Source organism: Urocitellus parryii, chromosome 16 (assembly GCF_045843805.1).
Source record: "Urocitellus parryii isolate mUroPar1 chromosome 16, mUroPar1.hap1, whole genome shotgun sequence".
NCBI classification, from domain to species: Eukaryota; Metazoa; Chordata; class Mammalia; order Rodentia; family Sciuridae; genus Urocitellus; species Urocitellus parryii.
Window position 1 is genome coordinate 16,719,915 of NC_135546.1, and position 15,252 is coordinate 16,735,166.

The 15,252-nt window shown below is 54.3% G+C and overlaps 1 protein-coding gene across 11 annotated transcripts in view; it reads right to left on the reverse strand.

Annotated features, from left to right (window-relative positions):
- Positions 1-397: 397 nt before the first annotated feature.
- Positions 398-15,252, reverse strand: part of Tmcc1 (transmembrane and coiled-coil domain family 1) — a 166,280-nt gene continuing 151,425 nt past the window's right edge. For 9 of the 11 annotated variants that reach the window (XM_026382997.2, XM_077793428.1, XM_026382996.2 and 6 more), the window contains 2 exons: positions 5,715-5,850; positions 398-4,155 (listed from right to left, as the gene is read on the reverse strand). In XM_026382997.2, the coding sequence (XP_026238782.1) occupies positions 3,841-4,155; positions 5,715-5,850 (451 nt within the window). In that variant the 3' untranslated portion in view covers positions 398-3,840. The remainder of the gene's footprint in view (positions 4,156-5,714; positions 5,851-15,252) is intronic. The other 2 variants (XR_003300269.2, XR_003300268.2) reach the window with 2 other exon arrangements.

The following is a 15,252-nucleotide window of genomic DNA, read 5'->3' on the forward strand; positions in this document are numbered from 1 at the left end:
CTTGTGATCCTCCTGCCTCAGCCTCCTTGTAGCTGAGCTTATGGGGGTGCACCACGGGGCCAGGCTCTTTAAAGTTTTTAGCGGCTGAAAAGCAGACTTTGAAATTATACACCCTCCACTTTTGGGGTTTCTCTGTGTGCCCATTATTCATGGCACAACTCTAGGTTAGGATGTTGACCGTGTGGCCTATGTATGAAGCCTCTTGCAATTGCACAATGCACAACCTGCCGATCTGTGCATGGCAGCCCGGCAACACACATAGAATCTCTCACACACACACACTCTCTCTCTCTCCAATGTATACACTAGTGGAAAGTCTTCAGATTGGCGCACCCGCTGCCGGACATCTGAAAGGCTGAAACAAACCCAAGTCCAACCACCAGGTTAATAGCTGAGGTCTTTATTTCCATTTGTATGTACAGTAAAAGTCCTGCTGCCCATCAGCAGCGGCCACACACAACATAAATCTCTCTCAACACATTAGCAGCTTAAGATCTATCAACTACAGTGTTAAAGTTCACGCGTTCACAAGTGTCATTTCTGTAACTTTTCAGTTCGTGCAAGTGAGTTTTTATTCTTACACACTTGGAGGAAACACGCTTACAGTCAGTCTAGTAGTCCATCCCTACTGAGGGTGTCACCTGGCACACACGACACACAGCGCAAATGTCCACTCTCAGAGCCACACTCAAATCCCCAGGTTTCCTGTGGGCGGGAGGGCAGGGGCGTGGGAGCCGGGGCTTGGCCTTGGGGACCCGAGGGTTTGGTTTGGTTTTGGATGCATAGAATTCAGCATTCCCCCGCTTCCTACTGTACCTCGAAGGGATGTGAAATTGGAAACACAACCAAATGCAGTGGGGACCACGTGGAAATGAGCACTGGAGGACATGGCTGGCGAGGAGGGCTGCACCCCTGGTTCTGCTTGGCACCAGATTTGGACCCCAAGGGGGACAAGGGAGTGAGTGGGAGGACCCCAGTCAGTGGCCCAGATAAAATTCAGCCTCTTTTTGCATCTTAAGGAGCCAGGGGGTTTCTGGAAAGCCTTCCTCGCCAGGATGCACAGAGGGTAACGGGTGATGGAGACTGGAGCCCACAGCCCTTGGATGGTGACACACGGGGGGAATCGTGGTCCTCCCACAACCTGAACCGAGTCACCCAGGCGAAGGCGGCCAGCCTCACCCACCCAGGCCAGGCCCAGCAGGGACACAGAACTCAGGAATGCTCCACTTCAAAGAAAACGCACGTGGAGCTACTGAAGTGAGAGCGAGTCCTATAGAGAACAGTTAAGGGTGAGGTTCTAGAAGGGCTGGGGACAGACAAGGGGACCTAGGAACGGCCACCCGGAGAGGAAACTGAAGGCAACAGGGGTGGTCAGCGTGGAGCACAGGCGGGCACCAACACATGGGTGGCTGCCGGGCGCGCGGGATGCACAGGGCGGCGGGAGGGCTTGGCGAGCCGTCAGGACACAGGGGACAGGAAGGCACAGTCGCACCTGCCCTGAACTGCGGTGGAGGGGGAGTGGGCCTGTCGGAGGCAGCTCTGGGCCTTCCCTTGATAGGAACCGATAGGAACCGTCCCAAAGGCAAATGGGAACCACAACCCGCTCGTCACAGTGCAGATCTCTGGAGCCACTAAGCAGCCGGAGACTCCAAGTTTGTCAGAAAAACTCCTGGGTTTCCGCGAGGGCATTTCTGAGTTTTTCTTTTTGATGAACTCTGTAAGGCTCTCTTCTCTGAGCGATGAAGCTACAGCAGTCTGTCAAGGTCATGGTGTCCTTTGGCACTCCTGCTCAAGTCGCTGCAGTGTTTCAGGCAAAGGTGACATGTTAAGGGTCTAGGCTTGGGGACGATTTGTTTTTGGCATGAATGTGAATTGGTTCTGATGGTTTCTATTTCTTACAAAAGAAAAATCACCCCTGTGGTCCCTGCGCTGGGGGCTCATGGTGAGGGAGGCGCACTACAATCATCTGGGGTTGGGGTGCGACTGGTACCTGAGTTATAATATCAATGGGTCCTGGAGACCACCAGCTGACCGGGCAGGCCGCCTGGCCACAGCAAAAGAAGGCCAGAGCGGTCCCCCACGCCATCCTTTCCCGCAGACAGGGCAACGCTGATGTGGTTCCAGAAGCAGCTCCTGGCGTGGGGGCAGGCAAAGCGGGCTCTGCTCTCTCTCCAGGGTGTGGCCCAGGCCCCGAGCAGCACCTGGGCGCACAGACGGAGGACGAGAGGGAACGGCATTGGGGACCCACACTGCGCCAAGACGAACCAGGCTCTCCAGGCGAGCTCCGAGTCCTGGTCCCACCAGGGTGACGACTGTCTCCAAAAGTCCACTGAGCACAGTTTGTGAAGACGTCCGTCTCGATGAACAGGAAGCCGGCGACGGTGACACCCGAGACGTGGGTCCCCCTAACCTGACGGTCCCCGGCTGCTGCGTGGGATCCCCTTCAGCAGGTCCTCTGAGGCAGGCAGAATAAAGCTTTGAAATCCAGGGAGCCGGGCGACGAGCAGACAGAGGACGCACATCACTTTGGTTTCGGCCATCGGGGGTGTGACAATAAATTAAGGAAACACAAGGAATCGCTGTGACTCTCCATTTTTCCTAACTGACAGCCCCATCTCAAGGTCACTGGGTGAATATTTCCTGGGGCCAAACAGTCCCCGCTGTAGCACGCGCTCTGGGGACACGGCCTCCCTGTCCCTGCGCACCTGGACTCCCCACCTCGCTGAGCCGGGGACGGGTGGGGAGGGGTTGGCAGGACCCCACGAAGCAGCCGCCACAGCGGGGCGTTGAGGATACGTGTCAAGACAGGGCCTTGTCCCCAGCGAGTCCCCTCCTCACGCTGTGTCAGGACAAGAGGGAGCAGCACATTTAAATAGCCACACGTCTCCATTTAAAAACATCACTTCTTTATTTCAAAGGAAAAATAAAAGACCCTCCCAATCCCCTTCCAAAAAAACCCAATAATAATAATAACAATAATAAAAAATCCTATTAGAAACCATAAGGAAGCACTGAGAGTTGGAGTAGTACATTCTTCAAGTATGCTGTTCGGGTGTTTTATTTTTAAGGTGGTAACTATGCACACACACACACACGCGCACACACGCGCACACACACATATTAAAAAAAACAAAAACAAAAACAAAAAAAAAAACAACCTTAAAAGTGCGGCCAAGAGATTTTGCTGGACATGACGGGTTTCGAGGCTCTCCAGGGCTGCTTCATGACACTGCAGGAGGACTGGGCGGTGACCCTGTGGCACGAGGCTCTCACTTCTGTGTCCCAGCAACGTGAGGGGACCAGGTCCAGGAGTGACGGGGCTCCAGGGTGAGCGTGAATGGCCAACTGGGTGACAGTGCCAGGGAGGTCCACGTGCTCTTCCACGGATGAGGAGACGCCACCCTGAATCCCAAAACTCACACATGGAATGTGGCAGGTTTCACAGTAGAGTCCCCGGGCGGGCGGGAGGTGGTGCCCCGGGGCAGGCGAGGGGCTGTCGGTCTTTCTGCCAACTGGGTGTCGCATCTGTTTAGTGGGTTAGTGAGTCCTTCAGGCCGCAGCTGAGATGCCCTTGGGCGCTCCGGTGGTGGCTGTGTTAGAGGACGGGGAGGATCTGCATCCCAAGGAAAATCATGCTACATAAAAAGGATCCAAGATTTTCGCCCAAAAAACTTCTTGGATAAAATCTAAAAAATACTATTGCAATTGCGTCTCTTGAAGAAAAAAACATTATTCTAAATGTAAACAGATTCACTCGACTCTCGCTGTGGGGGCGACTCGAGCAGGTGACCTGTCCCGCCCGCTGGCCGCCGTGTGCGCTCGCCAGGGCGCGGCCCAGCATCACCTGGGGGACGAGAAGAAGCGCTCCATGTAGCCCAGGAGGGCGTCCCAGTGCTTCCAGAGGAAGGCCACCAGGACCACGAGGAATAAAGTGCTGAACGTCCTGTTGCGCGTCTTCATGAGGGGGACCACGCAGTTGGCCACCGTGGACACGAAGACCAGGAGCACGGCCATGACGGCCAGCAGGATGTTGATGAGCTTGCCCAGCAGGTTCCTCGCTGTGGCGCTCTCCAGCCCCTCCAGCTGCACCACCTGCTGCTGCTGCTGCTGTAGCTCCATCTTGGAGATGCGGGTCTGGCAGGCCTCCAGCGCCTCCTGAGGGCCAAACAGGGATGTTAGTGCTGCTCCAGGCAGGAGTCGATGCCCCTGGGCCAGCCCACGCATCCTGGGAGAAAAGGCCATGGGCCCAGCTCCCCACCCAGTGGCCATCCCTCCCCTCCACGGCCCCCCTGGGACAGGGTCCCCTGGACAGTGGCCATGCTTGCCTTAATATGGTCTGCAGTATTTTAATGGCAAGACCTCAAACACAGGCTCTCTTTGAAGCATTATTAACTCAGCTGTAAACTCAGTGACTCGGACTCGGGAGGCAGAGGCAGGAGGATCTCAAATTGGAGGCAGGCCATAGGAACTTGGCAAGACCCCGCCCCCTCTTTTCTGGTACTGGGGACTGAACTAGAGGGTCTCCACCTGAGGCACCCCCAGCCCTCTCTCTTCTCTTCTGAGACAGGATTTTGCTAAGTGGGTGAGGCTGGCCTTGAACTTGTGATCCTCTTGCCTCAGCCTCCCAAGGCCACCCAAGGCTACCTGGTTTCTGAATCAGGTCAGTGTCTGACTTCAGCCCAGAGGAACTGTGACCTGCCCTGATGGCGTTACACAGCCCTTCTGGGTTCATCTCTGTGTCACACGATAGACAAACGTTAAAGTGATCTGTTCTCCTCAACACCAAGACCTTTACCCTGGGTGTTTATGGTCTGCCAAGCATCCAGGGGACAGGATCGATTTCCCTAGCCGTGGAGACACATCTTACAAAGCTGTAGCCTTGGGCTTTTCTGATCTTGGTTTCTTTTCTTCTTTTTTTGGCACTAGGGATTGAACCTAGAGACACTTTACCACTGAGCTACATTTCGGGTCTTTTTTATTATAAGACGGGGCCTCATTAAGTTGCTGAAGCTGGCTTCAAACTTGTGACCTCCTGTCCCAGCCTCCCGAGTCCCTGGGATTACAGGTGTGTGACACACAGCCTGCTCTGGCCTTGCTTTGATGGCTCTTGATCTGCCTATGAGGCTCGGGCAGCTTTAGGCTGAAGCCAGCTAGAGGTAAACAGATCTGCCCAGTCCAGACCACCTTCAGGGAGTAAAAACCCTAAAACGCAAGTAGAATTCCGGGTCCTGGAGAAAAACGCGCTTGGGCAAGCTGTGGGGACATTCTTGGGCCCCGAGGCAGCTGTACCCGTTTCCCAGACCACCTCCCTTCTCTAGACGAGCTTCTTTGAAGAGGCTTTCACCATGTGGCATCTCGTTCCCTGGGAAATACTCTACACAAATAAGGAAAAATCCAATCTTCTGTTTCTCCACGGACTACAGCAGCTCTTCACCTCCAACACCTGCCTCAGGGGCTTCTGCCCAGCTGCGCGGCACCTGTCTGCAGAAGCTCGCTCTGGACCTGGGAGCTAGGACAGGGCCCTCCTTCTCAGGGTGCGGAAGCCAGGCTGGGTGGCCCTCGCATGTGACAGAGCAGCAACCGACGGACGGAAGGCTCTGGTCTCCCATGCAGAGCCCCTGGGAGCCCAGACACACTTCCACGACCGAGCAGTCTACGCCCCAAATGGCCGCACCCCCCGCACCCCCGTCCTGTTCCGCCCTCCTGGCGCTCACCTGGATGTCCCGCGCCCGCTCGTAGGACTGGTACGCGATCTTCTCTTCCATACTGGCCAATTCCTGCTTCAAGTTCAAGATTTCGTTCTGGTGCAGTTCTGTCAGGTCATTTAGCTGCTCTTCCAACCGTTCACACCTGACAAGGGCAGAAGGGAGAGTTTTATGCCTCCTGCAGCGAATAATCTACATGCAATCTCCTGATGCATTCTGCAAGGGAAGAAAACACACCCCTAAGAAACCAAGTGGCCCGGGGCCTCAGGGCATGCCGGGTGCAGCTCTTGGCCTCAGCTTGTCATAGGCCAAGTCACACAGCAGCACCGCTTTCTAGGGTTTTCTCGGCGCACAGCATTGCGGCCATCAGTAGCCAGGGTGGGCACAGCTGGGGACCTGAGGCGGAGCAGCAAGTGGGAGGAGCGTGACTGGAGCCCGTGAGAACCCTCACCAGAAGACGGGCAGCACCTGAGTGGAAGAGGACCTGCCAGCAGCCACCAGCGCCTGTGCCGGCACAGCCGCTCACCACCTGGGGGTCCGCCACTCAGGGCCCGAGGCCGGCCCCTCACCAGCACTGGGACATGGCATGATGTGTGGGAAGCAGGACAGCGCTTGCCCAGGAGGAAAAGCAAGGCCAGCGGGTGACGGGGCAGACTGGCTGGAGGCCCGTGGGGCTGGGCAGTCGGGAGGCTTCCTTCCCGTTCAGCAACGAGGGCGACGCTGAGTGACTTCGAAGGCTGGGGGTGAAGGGGGTTGGAGGTGGGGAGGGGAGGGCACCGTGCAGAAGTTCCCAGGACGGAAGTGCCTTAGCACACGTGAGGGACAGGCAACAGGCCCGAGTGGAGGCGCTTAGCGAGGCCCAGGGAGGATGGAGACGGGCAGGTCCCCTGGGAGTCGGGGTGATTTTGCCCACGCTCTTCCCCAGCACTTAGGAGCGCACAGGAAGGGTCCCTCCACACGAGGACGACCTGGGCAGGGAGCCTAAGAACCCACAGGATTAGGACAGGTTTACAGGACGGGATCAGAGACTCCAGGTGGGAAAAGAACATGGTCAAGGGCTGCAGGCAGCGATGCACAGAGTCACTAGAACAGTGATGGTGTCACATCCCACAAGGTGGGCAGAGCCAGGCGTGGTGGCGTATACCTGTCATCCCAGGCACTTGGGAGGCTGAGGCAGGAGGACTGCAAGTTGGAGGCCGGCCTCAGCAACTCAGCGAGGCCCTTCTCACAATAAAACATAATAAAAAGAGCTGGGGCTGGGCAGATTGTGGAATAGACAGTGAACAGGTCACAACGCAGATTATAGAGTGGGGGGCGGGTCACATGATGCTCACAGAAGAAAAGCAGTTATCCAGCAGGGTAAGGAGTACACAGTGGGGTGGGCTGTGTGCGGAGGCCCAGGAGCCAAGGGGCTCAGTGGGTAGAAGGGCTGAAAACCACTTAAAGACACTGGAAAATGGTGAGAGAAAGGGAAGAAGAAATGTGTCCCCAGTTTCTGGTGACTAGGATGGAATCCACCGTGTTGGTCAGGGGGCAGTGGGGGGCTCACCCCACAGGGCAGCATCTACCACACCAAGGCAGCCCAGGGCTCTGCCTATGAACCTGGGGACTTCCAACTAAACAAGCACAGGCGCCCCAGAATCGCCCCCTTTAAAAAGTTTTCTACATGTGGATGGGCTTGATTTTCTTCCTTCCTTTATATGTGGTGCTGAGACTTGAACCCAGTGCCTCACACAGGCCAGGCAAGCGCTCTACCACTGAGCCCCGACCCTGGCTCCTGTCCCCTTGTGTTTGATGACACCTGCAGTACGCAGCCTTCGAGGAATATAAAGGACAGCTGTTTTATGATTTCATGCTGCAGCATCACCAACTGTTTGCCCTTTAATAATGAGATAATAATGGCTCCGTCCTGAACTCAGTCCTTCTCTAAGAAACTAGGAGTAAAACCCCTGAAGGTCACAATCCAACCCTGTTCGCTGTGTTATTGAACTTAGATGTCCTCTACCCTTGGTAAGAGAGCCTCTGTCTTGGTATCCTGTGTCCTGTCACCTTCCTGGCACCTAGGGTGATGTCCTCCTCGACCTGTTGTCCCCGAGGCCTGCCTGCATACAGATGCCCTGCGAGCTCCCTGCCACCACACGCTGTCCTCTGGTGAGCGTCCATCTTAGCCCAACGTTGTGTGCGTTTTCAGCATTTGACAAATTTCTTCAGTGTCCTTCCCCACCAGAGGGGGGCTGCAGACTTTCTGGAGGTGGGGTTCCGCATGCTAAGCCTCAGGGCGCTGGGAGGTGGGACAGCGGCTGTGTGAGTGGCCACCAGCTGTAGGCTGACCACAGCGGCCCCTGGGCCACCTCTGGCACATGCTCCCTGGGCTGCTGCCTCAACTTCTTGGCCCTCAACCTGTGCGGTCTTGCAGGCCTGTCAGGGCCGCTGTGGAAGACCCCGTCCACCTCTTCCCCTGTACAGGCGACGAATCAAGGCTCCAAGAAGCGCCAGAGGACACCCAGCCGGCGAGCAGGGATTTGGATCTCCATCTGCTTGACTTTTAAAACCCAAGGTTTAAAAAAAAAAGTCTGTTTCTGGTGCAAGGGATGGAAGCCAGGGCGTGTGGTGGCGAGGCAGCCAAGACGGGCCCCCACCTGCTGCTGGGGGATCGTAGAATGGTGCCTCTGCTTTGGAAGGGTTTGGTGGCTCCTCAGAGAAGCAGAGTCCCCAAGGCCAGAGAAGACAAGACTCATTTCCCACCGGGGCCTTCCCACTGCAGACGGCTCAGGGGCAGGAGGCACTGCGGTCCCCTCCCCTTCTCACCAGACCTTCTATATGATGCAGCGAAACCTCTGCCACCCAGCAAGGGCAGCTCCAGCATCCAGGCCGGGAGTGTTCTCTGGTGGCAGCTGGTGTGCACGGCCTTGGCCTTGGCGATAGCCATCTGGCCCCTGTGTCCACACCCCAGATAAAGACCACACAACAGAAGGCAGCTTGTCCCCAAAGAGCAGGAGATCAAAGCAGTCAGCAGCGTGGGTTCAGGGTTCAGGACAGCGTACAGTGCTCTACCCCCAGCGCTTCTGTTTTTTTGAGACAGGGTGTCACCTGGTTGCTGAGGCTGGCCTGGAATTTGTGATCTTCCTGCTTCAGCCTCCCGAGTCACGGGGATTACAGGTGTGTGCCACCATGTCCAGCTTCAAGATGACCTTGACATGACTCGGGAGGCGGAGGCAGGAGGGTCTGGAAGCACACATGAGTGTGTTTAATCAAGACATACAGGGGCTGCGGCTGGGGCTGGGGCTGAGTGGTAGAGAGCTTGTCTCCCATGGGGGAGGCCCTGGGTTCGATTCTCGGCAGCACATATAAATAAACGAATGACAAAAAGGTCCCACAACTAAAACACCAAGATGCATCAGCTTACTAGATGTTCATTCTGTGAGGACAGGAAGTTACTACACCTTGATGAATTCAGATGTCAAAAGTCACCGAGGTGATGTAGTGGCTCCTAGGGACTGAGGGTCACAATTAAAAGTAGGTTTTGGTTCAGTTTTAGAAAGAAGAACTAATACCTGTGACTAAGACAACTAAAAAAAACTATCTTAAAGAAAATGAGACCTTGCTACTGGAGGAATTCCAGGGGAGACTGCCTGTCGGGGTATTGTGGAAACACTGTCTGTTGAAGGAGATCTGACTCGATTCCTGGGCCCTTTTTTTGTGGTCCTGGGGAATGATCCCAGGTCTCCGGCATCTAGACAAGACTCTGCTACTGACTTCCTTCCCTGTCCTCTCCCGTCCTGGGACAGGGTCGCGCTAGTTGCCCAGGCTGACCTGGAACTCAGGATCCTCCTGCCTCAGCCTCCTGAGCAGCTACGATTATTCAGATCTTTTCTGCCCCTGAACCCTGAAGAGTCTTTCTAGTTAAGGAACTTGTCTTTAATCTTTTGAACATTAAGTGCCGGTGCTATGTTTCTCTCCACAACATTAATTCCAACAACTCCGAAGGAGGTAGGGAGATACATGAAATAGTGATAATGTAGCATCTGCAGAATGGGAGTGAAATATCAGGATTTATTTGGTAGCATGGTGGTATGGACTGGTGATGAATATATATGGATCAGAAAGTACTTGTTTCCAAGACTCTGGAACCTCACAGAGAGGTCAATAAGGAGTCAAAGGCTCTGGAAGCCATTCTCAGAGTGGGTTTGCTTTGCCCATGTCGTATCCAAAGCCTCCTGGTCTTGACTCCGTCCACTCCTGTTTCTATTAGCACCAGGTGGAGAATCTGCTCAGTCCACGTTCTGGATTCAAGCTCCAGCTCGGACCTGTTCCTCTGCAAAGAGGAAATCCCTAGTCCAGAGGGCAGCTGTGACAATGGGGAAGGGAAGTCATGGGGCTGGGCAGAGATGGCTGTGGGGGTCAGCTGTGTTACCACGGGCACACGTCAGGTCTCACTTTTCTCTTTTGGAATTGTTGGAGAAACGCCAGTCGGTACCTAGAAGGACTTCTCCTTCCCGGTGGTGAGATTAGGAGGTGACTGACTAATGTGAAAGGCAGAAAGGGGACAGGGGAAACTGGTCACTTCCCTGGTCTCCAGTGGGGATCCACGCAGAGTGACCTGGTTGTGAAGGAATGCCCTCACGAGCCATCCCCAGAAGCTCCCGTGTCTTGGGTGGTGACCTGCCCTGCCCACTCCCTGCTCCCGGGAGGGGTCCTCCGTTTGGCCCTGGTCTGCTCCCCGGGGCCCCTGCCGGCCTGGGCTGAGGGCCATCCTCCCAGCTCTCTCCCCATTGTCCCCGTGAGGTCCTTTAAGGAGGCTGCCTGTTGGTCTCTGATGCTCTCTGGCTCCGCTCTTTCCACTTCTGACTTCCTTCTCTCAGCCTCCATTTCTTCTTCTGTTCTCCATGATCTCAATTTTATGTGTTTTGGAATTTTCACGGTTTTCAGCATTTTTTTGTCTTTTTTTTTTTGTGACATCACACAATTGGGTCTGGTGGACACATCTCTGTCCTTCCAAGTGCAACAAGCCCTTCTCATAGCTTGCTCTGTCAGGAAGGCAAAGCACAGGCTGACACCTGGTCCCTGAGGTCCCCTGGCTTGGGCTGGCCATACAATTCAACAAGTCGCCCTCCCCGGCCCATGTCAAGGTCACCTTCACCTGGATGAAACTGTCTTACTCTCATGGTGTGTGTGTGTGTGTGTGTGTGTGTGTGTGTGTGTGTAAGAGAGACACAAGGGGTCTCCAGTCAATTCTACCCTGATCTTTAAGACTGTCCAGAAAAGAGCCGAGTGGCCACTGTTAATCCTCCCCACGCCCTTGTAGAAAATACAGTCCTTCAGAGATGGAGCCATTTACTCACAAATGCTCCGTAAATTAATGGCAGGATCTCCTGAAGCCGAGCGCCTTCCCAAGTGGGGAGTGGTGTCTATTATTAGCCAGTAGTTAAATAGCAGAGCAGGGCTGGGGTAAGTGGGGTGAGCTCAATTTCCCAGCAAATGAAACAAACAGGTTACGAGACTCGCCCAGGTGGTAACAGAGCTGTGGGACCCACGATGGTCGTGGTCACAGAGGACCCGTCCTCCTTAGTGCACCAACTGACAACCACCAGCAGCTAGTTCCTTCTTCAAGTTGAAAGGATTACCTGGGGATTGTGGGCTTTCTTTTTTTAGTTCATGTTTTAGCTGTGGGCTGACACAGTACCTCTATTTTTCTTATGTGGTGCTGAGGACGGAAGCCAGTGCCTCCCGCATGCTAGGCGAGGGCTCTGCCAGCCCCAGCCCAGCCCGGGAATGTGGCCTTCAGCTGTTACAGTGCAGACGACACCCATTAGACACCCATTACAGCCCTCAGACGGCTGGGCTGGCCTCCCCTCCTGAGCACCCCAATCGGCAGGAAACACCAGGGAGGAAGCCGGGGCCACCCGGCTCGAGGCTTTTGTAAAAGACGATGAACAAAGAGCTTGGCGACATGCCCTGTGTCTTGGAATGCAGACCTGGGCTGGCTCAGCCTCTGAGGACCTCACTGCCTGTCCTTACAAACACTTTCCCTCGCTGTCCACCGGCCTGGGAAGACGGTTCCCCAGCTCTTTCCACCACCGGCCTGGTCACACGCGGCCTGAACCAGCCCCGGTGTGGTTCTGTCACCCACCTGGGAAGCTCTGGCCTGCAAGGAGGCTAGCAGAGGGTTCAATAGAAATAGGTGGAGTTTTGGGTGGAGGAGTGCGTGTGGGGGAGGAATTGGGGTCCAGCCCAATCCACTCAGTCATCATAAGCACCAAGACATCAAAACACCAGCCCCAGTAACCACCGTGATAACCACCCTCCCTGCCCAGGTCTTTTCATGTGCAGCGTCTGCCTCCGAGGAATGCACCTTTATGAAGCTGCTTCTACTCCAGTCCTTGCCCTCCGCCCTGCGCTCTCCTCCGTGGGAAAGAAACAGGAGGCCCAGAAAGACCAGCGAGTGAGGCGTGGGCTCAGGCCTGGGTCTGGATTTGCTTTCCTATCAATCCTATTGATCAAATGCAAAACCTAACAGCAAAGAAAGCACCACCCTGCGCTCCTGCCCCCTCCCAGCACCTCCGCCGCTGACTCTGCCCCTGTCCCTTGGTCACTGGCCGGCGGGCGGTTACCATCTGTCTGATTCTACAATGGTGACACCAGGTACCTCGGGAGTTCAGAGGAAGAACACCTCCATCTTCTATTAAATATTAACAACAAACCAAAAACGTAGGGGGGAAAAGAGAAGGGAAATAATTGTGTGCAGCCATCCACAAGTTAGTTTTCAAAACCAAGAACTCCCCCTTCAGGATGGGACCCCTGTTCTCTGGACCTGCAAGGTGTGATGGGGTGGGCTGTGACCTCCCTGCGTTCTTGGCTGGCACATGCTGGTCACGCAGCTCCTTCAGGAATAAAACTAGCACGAGATTACTAACCTCATTTTTAGGATTTTTAGTCAGGGATCCTAATTCATCACGACCCAAATGAAGGAGACCTAAAAATGGCCTGAGCTTAACTATTAGCAAAGAAAAAAGACTTATTAACATTTCACTTTTTAAAGAAAGTAGGTCATAGTGTATTTGGGCAGATGAGACCCATACTAAAAGCAAAACCTGATCCACTAAGGACGACACCATCCAGATTTGGTTGGAGGACAACAATCCACAGATGAATAGTGATCTTGCAAAAGTGTTTTGGTCACTGGATTGGTCAACCCAGCAGCAACCTTCCTTGATCAAAGATAGGCCAGGGCACTTCTGGGTTGAATTCCTGATGAATGAGAAAGTGGGTGAGGGCACCGCTGGGAACCAGCCAGCCTCTCACGCAGGCCTGTCTGGGTGTGGCTCGGGGTCTGGTGCCACCCTGAGAGCCTCTGCTGCTTCCCTAGTTGGGCAACAGGTCACTAGGGCAGATGGCGGAAGCAACTTGTGGAGCAGGTACCGAGACAAACAGGAAGAACCAGGTCCCGGGCCGACACCCCCGGGTACCTCGGGAGCAGACTGCCGTTTCCTACACGGAACCTTCGTCTCTAGTAAGCACCCTGCCTCGGAGCTGTGTCCCCAGCCCCAGATTTTGTATTTCCCCAGAAAACAAGGCACGGGAGGAGGCATTTGCTGAGCTCCTACTCTATTTTTCCACCCGTTTCCCGGTGCTGGGGATGGGATCCAGGGCTTCTTACACACCACACAGGATTCCACCAGACAAGCTCCAGCCCCCGCGCTCCTGCTCAAAACCAGTACCTACGAGACGCTTCCATACATATGATCTCATTTAACAAGCTCCACAACCCTGTTCAACAATATCATCACCTTGTTTGTTCACTGAGGCTCAGATGATTTATAGGACCCACTCAAGGCCACACGGGCTCAGGTGGTGTCAGAACCAGCGAGTCAGTTCAAGCCTGTCCAGCCCAACGAATTAGTGGGGGTCACAAATTTATCTTCTCCCTCCTCCCTTAGCTCTTTAGTGGCTAAGTTGGGAAGAGCTAACCCGTACTATAGTACACATCTCTCTCTCTCTCTCTCTTTTTTTTAACAATGCCTTTATTTTTATGTGGTGCTGAGTATCGAATCCGGGTCCCTCCCGAGCTAGGCGAGCGCTCTACCGCTGAGCCGCAACCCCAGCCCTACAAGACTCTTTACAGGAGTCCTACCCTGCAAAAGAACGTCTCCCTTATTTAGTTTTAGAGACACAGTGTCCTTAAGATGCCCAGGCTGGCCTTGAGTTTGTGATCCTCCTGCTGCCTTGACCTCCTGAGTGGCTGGGATCACAGGTGTGTCCCTCACACACGACAAGTGCATCTCTTAGGGAACTTTTTAAATATTTCATATTCTGTTTCCATTTCAAAATTATTGCCTAAATCTAGCCTACAACAGATTCTTTACTGACTCTCAGATCCATTTTCAGTTGACAGGCACTAACACTTTCAATAAGAGGGGCTAAAATAGCCATATAACGACATGTCTCTGGTTTGCGTCCCATGATGCCAAAGTCACGTGAAATCACGTTTGACCACAGCTCCTCTCTTGCGTCCGCCTCCTCTGGCCGGTGCTTGGCTAGGCTAGCACGGTCCCCACCTGTTCTACTGTGTGTGATGACCGCTCGTGGTGATTGCTTTCTTCCAAAGTTTTGCTTTTGTGACTCAGAGCAGTTTAAAATATCCCTGGGCTGAATACAAACACTCTCAGAAGCTGATTTCCAAGGAACAACAATCCCCTTAAAGATACAAGCTTTCAAAATGACGCTGCTGCTCGTGAGCACCGGGAGGGTTTGCAGCCCGACTGTCCACGGCACTGCCCCGGATGGCAGGAACCATGGATCCCCTCAGGAAAGCCCTGGGGTCCCCCAGCTCTTATTTTTAGTGCATTTTCCATGGCTGAGCCTGGACCCTTTCCTTTGGGGACTCTATTAGTTACGCCACACCCCTGCGGGAACACACCTGGTCCTCGGATTTTAGCAGCAAATCAAGTACACGTGAAGCAATGTTCCAGGGTGACCCAGCGAGTCACTTTATGTTTCTGGGTTTCAGTGCACTCCTCTTAAATTAGATTAAAATAGATATTTGAGGTCCCTTTCACCTCCGGAGGACTATAAACCCAGATGCCACTAATCAGCATGAGGCAGCGCTTCACAGGGACGAAGGGACTGGCTGGACGGGAACAACCAGAAGTCAGCACGGACCTCATCACCCCAAACCTCGTCTCCCACCTCTGTCCAGCGTGCGCTCTCTCGAGTTTGTGAGAGCCAGAGCAAAGCTCGCAGACTAGGAGCCTGGCCCTGGCCAGAAGGGCTGAGGTGGTCTCAGGTCCAACTCTGCTATGATGGCTTCCTGGCCTAAGTGCACGTGGTGTCTAAGAAAGACTGCGTCAGTCCTGACACAAATCATGTGGGGAGACCACACACATGCACACGCACACACACACACAGACACGTGGTCCTCCACAGGCCTCGATGCTTCTGAGTACTCGAGAGTTAAGCAGATGGTCTTGGCAGTCATCTTGCCTGGTGCTACAGTGACGCACAGAGTAATGGAGGCACCCCGAGAGAGGGGCATTCCTGAGGAAGGATG